The sequence below is a fragment of the Heloderma suspectum genome, chromosome 1 (assembly GCF_057233095.1).
Source record: "Heloderma suspectum isolate Gila_16-S chromosome 1, 16-S_ref, whole genome shotgun sequence".
NCBI lineage: Eukaryota > Metazoa > Chordata > Lepidosauria > Squamata > Helodermatidae > Heloderma > Heloderma suspectum.
In genome coordinates this window covers 123533716-123550309 of record NC_139458.1, presented here as the reverse complement: position 1 = coordinate 123550309, position 16594 = coordinate 123533716, and the positions used below count along the sequence as shown (strand labels likewise).

Sequence of the window (16594 nt, the reverse complement as noted above, 5' to 3'; positions counted from 1 at the left end):
GGTTTTTAGAAAAGTATAGAGGGCACTGGTTATCATTCAGGATGCCATCTTTCATAAAAAGCTAAAAGTGCATCATGAAATTCATCATGCTTGCAGTCAGACTGCAATATTGGGCACAGGCAGGGGTGGGGTGCAGAGACCAGTTGGGTCAGGATTTGGTGAACAAAGTCTGACAAGAAATATATCGCAAGCTTTCCTGTTTCACAGACTACTTCTTCAGGACTGATGAAAATTTAGCGATTTTTGTAACCCAAAAACATCATCCACCAGCAGACAGTCCAGCAAAAGGTACCACCAAGGTTACCTTTTTCTCCTCTCTGTCCCTTGTTTTCTGGAACAAACAGAACTGCACCTCTGCAACCAGTCTATGCTTTAGTATTATTAGCATAAGTAACTGAAGCTGGTAAAAGAGCCCACCTTCCATTCAACATCTCCATTGAATATTTCACTCTTCGCTATGTCCACTCTGTTCCAGGCCACAGCCAGCTTCAGTTCATCCAGGTATTCTTGGGCTTGCTGACTATGACTCTTACAGGCTATCACAAAAATAAAATGAGAATAAATTCACTAATCCTGGGCATGTTTACGCAGATGTAAGTCTCACTAAGTTCAGTGGAGCTTACTTCCACGTATCTGTGCATAGGATTGCCACCTGAAACTCTCAAGCATGAAACAGCATGTTTAAATTGGATATTATTTCTGTTACTTTTAATCTTTTTTTTTAAGTTTCCATTAAATTAAAAAAACCCTATCTTACCATTTTAAAAAGCCCTCACTTGCCAAATATGTCTTACGTGTGACCGAGCCAAAGTAAAACCCCTTTAAACCCCATTGATTTCAATGGGAGAGAGTTAGACATCTGCTTAGCTCTCCTATAAAAATTAATGTGATATAAATATGTTTAACTTTAGCTGGAATTGTGTCCATTCTTATTTCATATTAATCTTTCTGTTATAGAAAGTGGCATTTCTTAAGAGAACTTTAAAGTTGAATGCCTTCAGTCAAGGCAACCAAGATTATTTATACAAAACAAAACAACAGCTAGGTTTGGATGACATGGTGGGGCTTGTCATGGGTTATTTAACCCACAACAAGGTTGAGTATGCAACCCCAGCTTGGGGGCTGTTGTGTCATGCAAACCTGGTCAGGGTGGGTTATACCAGGATTAAACAACCATCGCATAACCCACGCTTGCCAGGTTCACATGTCACAACAATCCCCGAGTGAAGGTTGCATGTCCAAAATGGCATGCACACACACTCCTCAGCCTCACCGTGGGTTCAATAACCCACAGTGGGTTGTTGTGTCATATGAACAGCCCCAATGAGTCAGGAGAAAAATCTGTCTATGTAATTAAAGAGGACAACAGCATATGCTACTTGCCACTGTTGAAGCATCATTTTGTTCTACACTTTCTCTACCACTATTTGTAGGTTTCCATCATCTGTCACAACAGGTAGAAATTCCATGGAGAGGTCAGTTAATTAATATATTGTGTGGTAGTAACTTTATTAATTTTTGTATTCATATATAAGTACTAAGTAAATACAGTTCTTTGCAGGGCTGGCCCTAACATTAGGTAGTTTGAGGATGGTTGCCTCAGAAGGCAGTTCTGATGCTGGCACTGGGACTGCTAGAATCAGCATAAATGCTACTTTGCTGACAGAGAGGGAGGCCCACCAGCAGAATGGCACTCATGCCACTGGACTCCCACCCCACGTCCCCACCCCAGCATGCCTTCAGAAAACACCACAGAAATAGTGAAGACCAAAACATGGCGTTTCAGGGACATGTTTGGGGCTTGCCAGGGCTGGCTGATGATCTGCAGGATTCTCAGCTAGGGATGTTGGAGAAATCCACAATGGATTCAAATGAGTTTCGATTTCTAGGAATCCAACCCATGCATTCTGAGCAGACTGGCTTTTTCGAAGTCACGCAGACTTGTGGACTGTTTTTTTTGTTTTTTTTTTACTTTTGAGGGGGAATGTACGCAAATGCATAACTGCTCAAGTACGCATTAGCACAAATGTGCATTTGCAAACAGGAACAACATTCTTGTACATCCCTAAAAAAAACCCAATTCCATCAATGAGCAGAACACAGAATGAAGGACACCTGACAATCTACAAACACAGAAAGAATGGATTGAACAAAATCTGTACTTCCCTATTCTCAGCATCTTCGTATCCCTGACATACTAAAAAATGTGGCCTGAACTGCACTATCTCTAGTTAATTCTAGCGATGTGCAAACCCACCCCCGTCCGGGTTCTCCAGGTGTCCCTGGACAGGGTTCTCCAGCCCCTGTCCCTGCTCGCCGGTCCCCAGACCACATTCAAGCCCCTCCCATGCTTGGTGAGCAGCCTGCACTCACCCCAGCAGCCTCATTGAGCTCTGCAGTCACCGTGTTTTGCAAAATAAAATGGTGACCGCAAAAATGTGCATATTTGTGTGCGCACGAAAATTCACATTTTGCAAATGTGCATATTTGCATATGCAAGCAAATCTGCAATTTTTCAAAAATGCATATTTTCATGCATACGCGAATTGCATATTTGCAAAATGCACTTTTCACATACACAAATGTGTGCATTCGTAAAATGTGCATTTTGTGCATACACAAATATGCACATTTTTGCGATCATCATATTATTTTGCAAAAAATGGTGACTGTGGAGCTTGGCAAGGCCACCAGGGTGAGCGCGGGCCGCTTGCCAAGCACGGGCGGGGGCAAGCAGGAGCAGGGGCCTTGTGAGCGGGGCTCGGGGGCACAGGCAGGGGCAGTTCCACCAGATTCCAGGACGGAATTGGGCACCCGCACCATCCCTAGTTAATTCCCTCCCATTGACCACAAGGTGAGAGAAATAAGGGAAAAAAGGAGGATGGGAAAAAAAATAGTAAGGAAAAGCCACCCCCACCTCATGCCTAAGCCATAGAGAGCTGGTAGAGCTTAGGAAGTGGCAATAGTTCTGCCATGGAATTTCCCACCCGACATTATAGCATTGCTTTGTTAGTTTATTTTGATATCTCTACCACACCGGGGGGCGGGGGGCTTTCGATGTTCTGCCTAAAATGCCTTGTGCCATCTCTGATTTTGTGATACCCTACCCAGGGATGTGCAAAGATGTTTTAGAGTTTAGAAAGTGAGTGCATCCCATCCCATCTGATCAAGCATTTAATCTGGAATGGATAATCTAATAGTTTTAGTATTGTTTTAATATTTTTGAATATTGGTAGTTTTTAACTCTTATTGTTCACTGCAGTATGTGTCTATAAGAAAAACAATCTATATATAAAATAAATGAGGAGGTACTCAACTGGGACATTTGGTTGGGCGGGCGGGGGGTGGATAGACAGCATTGATTAAAAATATGTTACCTTTAACCAGAGCTTTCAAAATGACTGTATCCAGTTCTTCTGAACCTTCTTGTTCGAAGTTATGCACTGTCAGAAGTTGCTGCTGGGCAACAATGCTTTGGATCTAAAAGGTTAAAGCAGATTAATGTTTCCCACCAGCCATTACATTAGAAACAGAATTAAAATATACAAACTATTCATGCTTTAATTACAAGTCATTCCTTCCTGGGGGATAAGACAGTTGGAACAAAGCAATGTATTTGGAGGCACAATTAAGGATGAATAAGTGGATTCAACTGGAAGTAATCAGTGTATGTGTAATTCAGGCAAAGTCCACTACACATGCCTTGGTTAGTTCTAGACTTGACTACTGTAATGTGCTCTGTGTAGGGCTGCCTTTAAATAAATATGGTCCAGAAAATTCAGCTGGTACAGAATACAGCTGCTTGGATAATGGCCGGAGCCAAGCAGACCATACAACACCTATACTGTACCAGTCGTACTGACTGCTTATTTATTTCCAGGCCCAATTTAAAGTGTTGGTAATGACCATTAAAGCCCTACCTGGTTTGGGACTAAGTTATTTGAAGGACCACCCCATATGAACCTGTCCAGGCGTTGAGATTGGCCTCAGCAGCCCTGCTAATGGACCCACCATCCAAATTGATTAAATTGCCGGGCGTGAGAGAGGGGGCCTTTTTGGTAGTAGCCTCACTCTTGTGGAATTTCTTCCCTAGAGAGATATGAATGGCCCTGAATGTATTGGCTTTTAAGGGAACCCTAAACACTTTTTAATTTCAAACTGTTTTTTTTAACGTGGGGTGCTCTGTAAAATAACTGCTGTTACTTAATGTTGTAACGTTTAAGTTTTATATTGTGAATTTATTGACATCTTGTGTAAAATGATCCTGATGTAAGCTGCCTTGAGAGGGTTCTGCCCTGAATGTCTGAAGTCTGCATATAAATGTTAAATGAAAGAAAGAAAGAAAGAGTAGTAGTTTAGAGATCCAGAAAGGTGACGCCTAGACAATAGAGGCGGTAAGTGTTCAACAAATTCTTCCTGTAGTCTGAGAATGTATTTAATGTTTACCAAGAAAGAAACTTACCACTTCAGTCCACTGAAGAATGTCCTTCCACAAGAAATCTTCTGTGGGTAATTTCTCTTTTAATAGTTTTTCTACCAACTGTGGCACAATTAAGTGTGGCTCATTCATTACCACAGCTAAGATGTCAGCGATGCCACCAGATCCAGCCAAAATGAGCCAGGGGGCAGAATTTTCCAATCCCCTGCAAATTCGCTGTTAAAAAAACAAGAACAAAAAAGATGAGACCAGACATGTTCAAATGAGATGAAACCAATTCTAGCAATGCAATCCTATACATATCTACTCAAAAGTAAGCCTCACTGAGTTCAGTTGGACTTATGTCCAGGGAAGCATGCATATGATTGCAGCCTAAATTAACATTCTCAGCCATAATGCTCAGGCTGGATAACTGAACATTCTCTTTGTAGCCTTTGTAGGTTACTCTTTGTAACCTATCTTTGCATATGGAATAGTGACCAATAAGGCTATAATTCTTAGACTAAACTGTGATTCCTTTCTCCAAGAAAATTGCCCAGTAGGCAGACATGTGTGTTGTATTCTGATGTGGTATTGTACCTATGAAGGAGCTGTTGTCTTTAGCTGTTGATCAACTGTTTCTAATTGAAATAGTACTCCAGGGTCAGTATGTAAGTTGCCAGCATTGTATGGTGAGAAAATTAAAAGGGGGGGGGAGCAGAGGCCTGGCATGAGAAGCAGTGGGCCCTCCCAGGACTTGGGCACATGCCCAGGCACACCAGATGTGGGTGCCTAGTTTTGCACCTAGCAGAGATTCATATAATTAAGTCTGCCTAGCACTTCCTGGGGCCATCCTCAGACTGTTACAAACTTGGGTGTCATCTTCATGCCCATCTTTGTCTCTCCTTTGCCCAGACTGAAGATAAGTTCTAGAGAACTTGAAAACCTGCTCATTAGTTTGTAATATCTTATTTGCTCCTAAGAAATGACATTACTAAATTCACTTATGTTATTTAGCAGTCCATCAGTGCAGAGCAGTTATTTGCATGGGTTTTATTATGTATCCTAACAGGTCTATATTCTCTGCTCAGCAGCTAAGTGCAGAAGAGTAGAATATTTGCTTAAATAGTTCCCTCTGGGCATCTTTTGTGAACTGTCCAGAGAGCTTATGTAATAAATATGTAGGCTAATGTCTCTTATTTAAACAAGATAATTTGCTCCTTACCTCAAGTATTTGAGGTCTTCCATTCACAAGTACGCAGAGCACAGGGATTTCAATGCTACCTGTTCCTGGGTTGATAGATGATTAAACATTTCAGTTAATAAAATCCATGGAATGGATGCATTTTTGCCACCTCAAAAACATTCTGTTATCTCAGCTGTTCATTTGTTTTTTCTAATCTAAGAGCATGCCTGCACCTACCACCATCACTGCTTCATCATAACAAGAAACAGTAGAGTGGGCTGTGAGGTATTTTGTGCCTTGCTGAAAGATAATGGGTTAGCATGAGAGTACCTGATGCAAGGCTATTTGACCCTCTGTGCAGCCATCGGAAACTGCATTGGAGTGCTATTGGCCTCCCTTGCTGTTCTGGCTTCTTGCTGTCTGGGTCCACAATGCTCAATGCGTCTCTAAGCCAGCCTTCCCCAATCTGGTGCCCTCAGATGTTTTAGACTACAACTCCCAGCATTCCTGACCATTGGCCAAACATCTGGAGGACATCAAGCTGGGAAAGGCTGCTCTAAGCCACAATACTGTGTGGATTCTCTGAGTTGATTGCTAAGTAGATGTTCTTCCACCTCAGAAAAATGGGGCCATGTGAAAACACTTTTAACCAAAGATCCAGTCCTTTATGAAGCTAACGACTCTATTCTGCCAGCCACTGTTATTGTGAACAGACATTCTGGATCCAATGCGACAAGTGGCGTTTTATTGATATTGCAAGCTAGCCCAGGAAGTCATGCAGGTGCAAGAAGACCCATCATTGCTAGATACACCATGATGGTCCAATGCAGGGGTCGCCAACCCTTTTGGACCCATGAGAATATTTGGAAATTTGAGAAACTGCTGTGCGTGCCACCACAAAATGCCTAATCAGTGGATTCCACTTTGGCGTCTACCTGTCATGTCTATGGATATTAAAAAAAGGTAAAGGTGTCCCCAACCAGTCGTGTCCGACTCTAGGGTACGGTGCTCATCCCCGTTTCTAAGCCGAAGAGCCATCGCTGTCCGAAGACGCTTCCGTGGCCATGTGGCCGGCATGACTGAACACCGAGGTGCACGCTGTTACCTTTCCCGCCAAAGCGGTACCTATTTATCTACTTGTAATTTCTTGCTTTCGAACTGCTAGGTTGGCAGAAGCTGGGACTGAAGACGGGAGCTCACTCCGTCACGCAGCACTCGGGTCTCGAACTGCTGACCTGCCGACCTTCCAATCTGCAGTTCAGCGTCTTAACCACTAAGCCACCGTGGCCCTTATGGATATTAGGCTGCATCTTATTCAGCAAAAATTTTGTTTCATGTAGGGATGGCGGAGAATTTCTCCCCGAAACTTCGGGGGGCCGAGCGCCAACGTGTTCGGCCCCCCGAACAAGTTTCGGGGAGAAATCCTCCGAACCCCCCCCCGCACCCCGCACTCCCCCCGGGACGGGACTTACCTTCACCGAATGTCCCTCCCGGTGGCGGGTCCGGCCGGCGGTTCGGCAGGTGTTCGAGCGGGGCGGGAGCAGCAGCCGGTCTTTCGACCGGCTGCCACCGCCGCCATTGCAATCAAAGAAAAAAAAAAACGCCCCCTGATAGGCTACGTGATGATTCACGTAGCCTATCACGGCTAGATTTGCAAAGTCAGCCGTGATAGGCTACGTCAATCGTCACGTAGCCTATCACGGGTGACTTAAAAAAAAAAAAAAGCGCGTACGGATAATGGTGGCCCCCATAGGGAGCCGCCATTCCCGTTCCTTATTTGGTCGCTGTAGTCTACGTAAACGTTTACGTAGACTACAGCGACTAAATAAGGAACGCGAATGGCGGCTCCCTATGAGGGCCGCCATTAGCGTACGCGCTTTTTTTTTTTTTTTAAGTCACCCGTGATAGGCTACGTGACGATTGACGTAGCCTATCACGGCTGACTTTGCAGATCTAGCCGTGATAGGCTACATGAATCGTCACGTAGCCTATCAGGGGGCGTTTAAAAAAAAAAAAAAAACTTTCGCGTTCGCGGCTGGGCAAGGCGGGAAGCCTCCTCCCCGGCCTGAATTTCAGCCGGGGCAAGGCGGGAAGCCTCCCCCCCGGCCTGAATTTCAGCCGGGGTGAGGCGGGAAGCCTCCCCCCCCCGGCCTGAACTTCGCGGGGGGAGCAGCGAAGCGCCTCCCCCCCACCGCGAACGTCCTTCGACGACAGGTAAGGGACTTTCGTCCACCCCTAGTTTCATGTCTATCAGACACTGCAGTGTCTTTTTAGTAAAGGTCTGTCTCATTTGGATAATTGCTGGTGGTGCAATACAGCTGATGCGTCTTTTAAACCTATGTTTTGGTGACGTCCAGCAGTTGTTTCTTTTGGGGAGGCAGTTATTACATAGATAAATTTTGTACTGGAACAGTCTTTAATATTCACTGATGTACACACTCAGTCAGGTTGGATCTAGACTTAGTCATACTTACAGTAGACCCATTAAAATGAATGGGACTTAGGTTAGTCATGACTAAATTAAGTCCCACTGATTACAATGAATCTACACAAAGTTTGATTAAGTCTGGGTGCAACCCATCATCTCTATTTAAACAAACCAATGTCCCTGTAAATGCCAGAAACCTAAGCAATGACCAACGAGTAATTAAGGCCCTTTCTTTCTTTCTTTCTTTCTTTCTTTCTTTCTTTCTTTCTTTCTACCTCCATAGCCAGTGCGTTGTTCCGAAATGTGTTTCTCCAAGGTGAGACGCAGCCTTGTTGTCCCATCTGGCTCATTTGGATCTTTTTCATCCACCAAAATAAAATGGGAGTGATGGTTGTCAAGAGAATATGGAGGACCTTGGGCATTATGGTCAGACTTGTAGTTTATAAGACTGTCATTCTAGGAAAAAGCAGAGGTTATTTTTTCACACACAAACACTGGTCTGGTTCAGATGGAATGAGAAACCAGTGTTTTCCACTACATTAGTGAACCACATTGAGACTCAAGCTCATACACTCACTCCTCCCTTCTTCTCCTCTTTCACACACCAAAGGAGACATTGGAGGCATTCACTTGATCACTTCCAGTTTTAAACAAACCACACACAGTTCCCTGAGTTTGGGCATCATAGGAAGTTGATGTTTGCTTAAAATGGGAAGCAAAAGCTTCCATCATCCTCCGGCATGCAAAAAAGAGGGGAAGGATAAGCCCAGGAGCCCAAGGCTTGCTGCAGCTCATTCACATGGTGGGAAACCATCTTTTCCCATTACACATGAAGTAGGCCATTCAGGGCTTTTCAACCTGAGCCTTTATCATGCGCTTGTCATTCCCTACTCATGGTTATTTACAGGTTCTTTAGATGACGTTGTGGCCCTATTTGCTTCTGTGTATAACCAGCACTTCTGGCAAGTTTTTTTTAGAGCATGGAAAATGCGGCATTTAATTGTGAAAGCAAAAAAAGCACAACTTCCTCTTGTGTAGTTGCGCTATTCCACTATTCCGCTACACCACAGTGCCACCTAGGAGTTATATCATGGAAAAGAAGGAAAGGAAATGCCCCTCCTCTAGTGCTCGGATCGCAGTTCTGCGATGAAACCAAAATCAGATACAGAAGATTATCAGCCTTGTGTAGGAAAGCTCTCAAATTATGTTATAATATGCTTTACTTGTTTCATATTAGCTTTTGCTTGTTGCAGATTCATCTGCGGACAGTCTTTTAGTTAACTACTTTAGAAATGGACTTAAGAATAGATACAATAAGAGCACAACATTTCTGAAATGTGCTGGAATACAGCCTCAGTGTTCTGGCAAAACAAAATATCTACTAGGCTAATGCATGTATTAACCCCCACCTACCCACCCACAGCTTGTTTCAGAAGATACCTCTGCTACGTATGTTCCAACGTGGAATTCCCCATTTCTAGTTAGCATGAAGTAAACCTCCCCCTTCCTTCTCCTTCCCCTTGTGCTTCTCCCACTATAAATTATCCATTACACTCTCGATGCTGGAGCAATTGTTGTCAGGAGGCTTCACTGACAATAACAGAAGACATACTGCCCAAATCGGAGTGACACCACCCTGGCATCCAGATTTAATTCCTGGTTCTTCTAACATGTTATTTCCCTCATAGTCTTCCTCATTTGACTCCCAAGGGTTCAATCAGTGCAAGTGTGATTGAAACAAGATGGGCTTTTATTGATGGATCACTTTGAGCATTGGGATCTTTGTCTTCAGCTCACTAGCAATAAAAACATGGTTACATGTTCCCTCATTTCCCCAAGCGGTGAGAAATTCCAGGTTCAGTTTCCTTTCAGTGAGAGTGTACTGGAAACTTAATGATTTCTGGAACATGTGTGTTATATTGCAGAACATAAGAGGGTGCAAACAGGCATGCCTAAAAAGTGCCACTACCTTCCATCGGGTCCCCAGAGTGAGACCCTGTGCCCCAAATTGCTTCACAGGAAGCCAACTCACAGCTCACTTCCTCTCTGCCTCTTCAAAACTGCCAACTCCCAAACATTTGTCCCAGGCCCCATCCGACCAGGTGAACCATTAATTCAGGAAACATCCAGTCTAGTCTTTCAAGGAACATGTCAGGTCTTTCACTGAATCCCTAATTCCCATCCAAAGTCACTTTAGACAGATTCATAGTGGTAAGACCCATTCACAGCGATCAGACAGTAAGCTCACAACTATATATTTAGCACTGCAAAGCAGTTTTGTATTCTCAAGCTGAAACATGATTTTTAAAAAAATGTTTGCCCATATAGACAGTGATAAGTATTGTTTCAGATTTGTGTTTTATCTTCCTGAATCACTAATCCTTGTTCATATGGGCAGGGGAAAGCATTACTCTCCCACTCATTATATCTAGCCATTTGAGGATTATTTTGTGTTTGCAGATAATTCTAAAATGTTGCCAAACTTTGCAAAGTGAAGATAATAGCAATGGGTCCAATCCAGTAGCTGTTTCTTCTGCTCGAGTCATGACTGATTTACCTCATGGCGACTATTTACCCCGTCAGTTAACCAAGATGAAACTGACACCTGATTAACCCCTTAGCTTAGAGAAAAAGTACATAAATTAGAAACATACAAGTAAGGACGCAATCCTATGCATGTTTAGACACAGAAGAATCCTGCAATTCCCAGCATCCCGCAGCCAGCCATGCTAGCTGGGGCATGCTGGGAATTGTAAGCCTTTTTTTTCTGTCTAAACATGCATATAATTGTGCCCTAAGAGATTATTCTCTGAGGATAACTAGCCTGTCACCATTGGACCTAGAGGCTGCATCTCCACATTGGAAATTCTCAAAATTATGGGTTTTATATTTGGTAAATAAAATTATGACAATGATCAATCCAATTGCTTTTAAAGAAAAACAAACAAAAAAGAAAATCTCTTGAAAACTAAAACAGTGAAACACTGTTTCACACAAAATTGTGATTCAAATAGTCATTCTCAGCACTAGTTGTCATATAGTTCAGTCCTATATTGCAAATAAAGATTTCCATTTAATAAAATCCAAGAACTGATTTGTGATTTAAGTAGCTTCCACAGCACTATCCCACCACATTACCAATAGGACCCGAAGGCTCTAATGGTTTTCAGGCAAACTCATTCTCTTTTTATACTTTTACCAATGAGAAAATAGACATATACCTTAACATTATCCAGAAGTTCTCTCTGCTGAATTTTTTCCAGTGAAGTTATTCCTATTGCAACCACTTTGCCTGTGGATGAAGTACTTGCCAACATGTGATCACGGACTGCTTGCCCTATATGTTTTGTTATGCCAACACGCAAGGCACTGGTGAAGATCCATGCACCTGAAATTAATTTTTATAACCGGAAGATGTTATTTTCAGAGGGGTCACTGTGCTAGTCTGTTATAGCAAATACAATGAAGAGCTCTGTGGCACCTTAAAGACTAATGAATTTATTACTGCATAATCAATCTGATGAAGTGGGCTAAATTCCATGAAAGCTTATAGCATAATATATTTCTTAGTCTTCAAAGTGCCACAAGACTCTGTTGTGTTTGATCAGGAAGGGGGAGCCCCTTTCAGTGCAAGGGCTAAATTCAATTTTAGAGACGCTCTTGGGGCCCACATTTCAGTGGTGGTGGTGGGCTGAAAGCCAAGGGGTGGAGCCAAAGGCAAAAGGGGTGGGGCTAACGTTACAAAACATACCAGCCTATTAAAGCTCTCACTGCCAATAACTCAGCCTTAGGAAAGGCATTTCAACCTTTTAGAATGGGGGGAAGCTGCACAAAGGCTGGAAACCATGAAACGATTGGTTGTTGGGGGGAAAGGGGAAGAGGGTGAGGATATCTGGGGAATCCCAGAAGGTCAGATATTGACTCCAGGAGGGCCAAGTTTGTCCCCTGGGCCTGAGGTTCCCCGTTCCTGTGTTATATACTGCTAAAGAAATCTTCAGGTTTCGGAAAAAATATATTGTCTGTTATTGTTTATAGAAATACGGTCAGGGCATCATGTAGACTTCCACCTAACATAAATGTAGTGTATGGGTGGTTTTCTTGCTTTTTTGCAATGTTCAAAAGTTGCTCAGCTCAAGTGCTATGATGACAGTGTCTACCCATATACCCTTTAATTTGTTATAAATCAACTGGAACCTGTTGAGAAGGGTTGCATTTGGTGGCACCAGCACTCACAATGTCAGGTTTAGCTGAGAGACCATAAATAATGACATCATAAATCATAAACATATCATAGGTAAGTCAGGAATCCAAGCAGTGCAGAAGCCAGATTCTTTTTCTATCTTGACCTTGTATTGCGTGACTCAACACATTCTGGCCAAACCCATGTTTACAGATTGTTCAGCACATGTTAAACCTAGCGTTGACATGATAACATATGCTGTAGCCACTTGGTGTTTAATGTTTGATTAAAGTTGGGGTGGGCAACTCATGGCCCTAGGGCTGCATGCAGCCCTCAGCCTAATTGCATGCAGCACTCTGCCTAATTTCAAAATCCTTCTGCCTGTGGTCAGTTCAGACCTCTAGCAAGAGTGATCTGCCCCTTCCCTGGTAGCCCGCTGCATGGGAAGGAAGGCAGACATACAGAGAAGGGGGTAGCAGAGAGAAGACAGAGCAGCAGAAAGAGAAAAGGGGCAACCCACCCACTCTTGGCTCTGGCCCTGCCCACTTCATCCCCACCCCCTGCTGACATGCGGCCTTCGAAAGATTACCTGCAAGGGAATGTGGCCCTTGAAAGAAAAAAGGTTGCCCACCCTTGGATTAAAGTTAAAGGCAAGGGTGGCTCTAATCCAAATTCAGCACGCTTATTATACTTGAATAATCCCATTTCTGATAGATTCAATCAATTCATATTGTGTCTCATTCAGGCAGCCTCATTTTCAGAATGCTTTACACACTGAATCAACAAGGACTGAACTCTTTTGAAAAAGAGACAATGTTAGTACGTGAAACCTTTAGGAAATCTGCCTGTTTGCCAATGAATAGGAATCTTATTAAACAGGGACATGAAAAAGGGTGCTCCCATTCTAGGAGTGGAACCAACCAGTGCTTTGGGCAGCCTTGATCAGTCCTTTCCTTAAGGTGTCATGTAACCAAGGCTTCATCTGGAAGTTCTCTTCTTCTCCAACTAAAGAGACAACCAGGTTGGGAGCAGGAAGGTTCCATTTCTTACCCATGACATCAAATATAACTCCAGGATGGATGGCACATGAGACTTTAATAAACTGTAATCAAGAAAAGGGCATTCAGATAAGATATATGACAACTATAGGAAACTATAATAGCAGCCGGCAGCTATCTTGCATCTCACATGTGAAGACATTTTTGAAGAGACCGCCCAATATTGCTGTGAGGCAGGGTAATAACACAACACAATGAAAGCCATTTTAAACAAGAATAATTAGGAAGTTTGGAAGCAAGGTGAATAAACCTAGGGTGAACCCTTGTTCATTGTTCTCCTTTGGGAAACGTGCCACAGCACCATTGCTATGGCACACTGTCTCTAGAAATTCACTATCTGTGTTTCCGTAGCACATTATTTTGTATTGGCCTTCCCACAGGTCCATCATGTGGGAGAATAATTTCCTGTTAATTGACTCTCAGCTAGGAAAAGGGTCCTCTTTGGGGAAAACCAGTGTGGGTTTCTTGGCCTATGTATCAGGTCTCTTAGCTTTGTCACATGTAAAAGAATCTCATATTATTTATTATTATTATTATTTATTAAATTTATTAATCGCCCATCTGGCTGGTCACCCAGCCACTCTGGGCGATGTACAACATATAATAAAACAATTTGAAACAATAAAATTCTACACTAAAAATGTTTTCTAAAATACCCTAACCCACCCCAAATGCCTGCCTGAACAACCACGTTTTTAATGCACCGCGGAAGCTCATTAAAGAGGGGGCATGACAGAGTTCCTTAGGGAGGGAGTTCCACAGAGTGGGGGCCACCACAGAAAAGGCCCTCTCCCCACCAGTCTAGCTGTCCTGGCTGATGGGACAGAGAGAAGGCCATCCGAGGCTGATCTTGTTAAGCGGCCTGTCTGGTGTTGCTGGAGGCACTCCTTAAGATAGGCTGGGCCGGAACCATATAGGGTTTTAAAGGTCAAAACCAACACCTTGAATTTGGCCCGGAAAACAACTGGTAACCAGTGCAACTCCTTCAGCACTGGAGTGATATGATCTTGCTGGCGGCTGCCTTTAATCAGGCGAGCTGCCGTATTATTTACGTAGACTAAGACGGCCCAAAATAAGGAATGCAAATGGCGGCGGCCATAGCCACCACCATTTGCATACGCCTTAAAAAAAAAAAAAAACTTACGTAGCCTAAAACGATTGGGTAAAAAAACCCAAAAAAACTGCAAATGGCGGCGGCTGGTCAGAAGACCAGCTGCCGCAGCCGCCGCCGCCTGGAAGATCCACCCCAGGTAAGTCTCATCCCGGGGGGAACCGCGGGGGGGGGCCGTTCCACCACAGATTTCGGGGGGTCGAATGCACTGGTATTCGGCCTCCCCGAGATCCGTGGCGGAATTCTTTGCCATCCCTACTCTGCAGACGCGATAGAGGCAGCATAATATTCCTTTTTTGCTGCCTTTACCGCCACGTGATAGGCTGAAGATACAGCTCTAGCCCGTGTCTGATCGGCTTTGGAACGAGACTTCCGCCACCAGCGCTCTAGCCATCTCACCTCCTGTTTCAGAGCTCGTAACCATGGATTGAACCGTGGTGCAGTCCGAGCCCTGTTCAGGGGGAGAGGGTGTTTCGGAGCCACCTGATCTAATGCCCTAGTGATTGCAGCATTCCAGCCACCCACCAGGGTCTCGACCGAGTGGCCGTTGGCGTGCTCCAGAGAATCCCCAAGCACATTCAGGAATCCATTCGGATCCATAAGACGCCTGGGGCGGACCATTTTAATGGGTCCTCCACCCCTGCGGAGGGGTTGTGGAACCGAGAAGTCTAACGTCACCAGATAGTGATCTGACCATGACAAGGGGGTGGTGGATATACCCCCGACTTCCAGATCACTCCCCGCTTCTCCAGAAACAAACACAAGGTCTAGCGCATGACCGGCTACACGGGTGGGCCCAGTTAGAATATGGTACAGCTCCCAGGAAGCCATGGTCTCCATGAAGTCCCGAGGTGCTCCTGTGAGGATGGCCTCCGAATGTACACTGAAGTCCCCCAACACCAATAAGTTAGGGGACTGCACACACACATCAGAGACCACCTCAGGCACCTCGGCCAGGGAGTCAGTCGTGCAGCAGGGTGGACGGTACACGAGCAGAATCCCCAGACTACCCTTTGGGCCCAACCTCCAGTACATGCACTCAGCAACCTTGGTCTCCCGGAGAGGGTCAGGTGAAGACCAAGGACTCCCGGTAGATAACAGCCACTCCCCCTCCCCGATCCCCAGCCCTCGGCTGCTGTGCATATGAAAATCCAGCTGGACACATGGCCGCAAGAGTTGGAGCAGCAGCCTCGGCCAGCCAGGTCTCCGTAATGCATGCCAGGTCTGCACCCTCATCCAGGATCATGTCATGGATGAGGGATGTTTTCTGGGTAACAGACCTGGCATTGAAGAGCAGCAAACGAAGGCCAGAAGATGGAGTCACGCCTCCCTCAGCCATCCTTTGGCTCTGGACAGGCCCGGAGCAGGGACAGATACTACACATCTCTCCCTTGTTCCCCTTACCTCGCATGGCCTGCCCCTAGCGCTCCGCCAGTGCCTGCCACCCAGCCTCAGTATGTTCTGTCCCCCAACACTCCCCCCACTGCCTCCATCAGGTGGACACATGCCCCCTCGCTCCCGCCTATCAGGCAGGCTACCCACCCCTAAAAACACAACAGAATCCCCCAGAAATTAAACAACAACAACAACATCCCCTTTAAAATAATGCCAGGCAGAAGTCTGCAGGGAAGACCTGGTGCTGGTGGTGGCAGCAGCGGCAGCAGGCCCAGCAGCAGCAGGCATGCTTCTTCCCCGGTGGTGGTGGTGGTGGCTTCTCCTGCAGGCCCTGGCTCTCCCAGGCCACCTCAGCCAGCCAGCTTATGTAGCCGCAGGTGGAAGCAGCACAGCTGGCTCAGTACCTGGGGGCCTGGTCCTGCAGGGACTGGCGGTCTGCCAGGCAGAAGTCCGGAAGGGAAGGTCTGGTGTTGGTGGTGGCGGCGGCAGCAGCAGCAGGCCCAGCAGCAGCAGGCACACCTCTTCCCCGGTGGTGGTGGCTTCTCCTGCAGGCCCTGGCTCTCCAGGGTTGGATCTAGAGTTCCCATGAATGGAACTCCACTCACAGAATACTTCCACTGGAGGAAGGGAGAGGTGATCTATACCAATTCCTCCTTTCCTCTGCAGCCTCCATATGTCCCCTGAAAAGCTGCTCTGGAGAGTTCAGGGACCCACCAGCATAATTTGGTGGCACAGGGGGCTGCAGGAGGAAGGTGGGGAACTAACAAATCACCTCTCCTTTCCTCCTATGGAAACCTCTCCTGGATCTCAGTCCCTTCC

General features: G+C 45.2%; 1 protein-coding gene across 1 annotated transcript in view; it reads right to left on the bottom strand.

The window, feature by feature from the left end:
* Positions 1-16101, bottom strand: part of TRPM5 (transient receptor potential cation channel subfamily M member 5) — a 68386-nt gene extending 52285 nt beyond the window's left edge. The window contains exons 1-8 of the mRNA XM_084855742.1: positions 16014-16101; positions 13133-13313; positions 11253-11419; positions 8307-8487; positions 5643-5707; positions 4463-4654; positions 3378-3480; positions 418-536 (exon numbers count right to left, since the gene is read on the bottom strand). Of these exons, the coding sequence (XP_084711868.1) occupies positions 418-536; positions 3378-3480; positions 4463-4654; positions 5643-5707; positions 8307-8487; positions 11253-11419; positions 13133-13265 (960 nt within the window). The 5' untranslated portion in view covers positions 13266-13313; positions 16014-16101. The remainder of the gene's footprint in view (positions 1-417; positions 537-3377; positions 3481-4462; positions 4655-5642; positions 5708-8306; positions 8488-11252; positions 11420-13132; positions 13314-16013) is intronic.
* Positions 16102-16594: the final 493 nt, after the last annotated feature.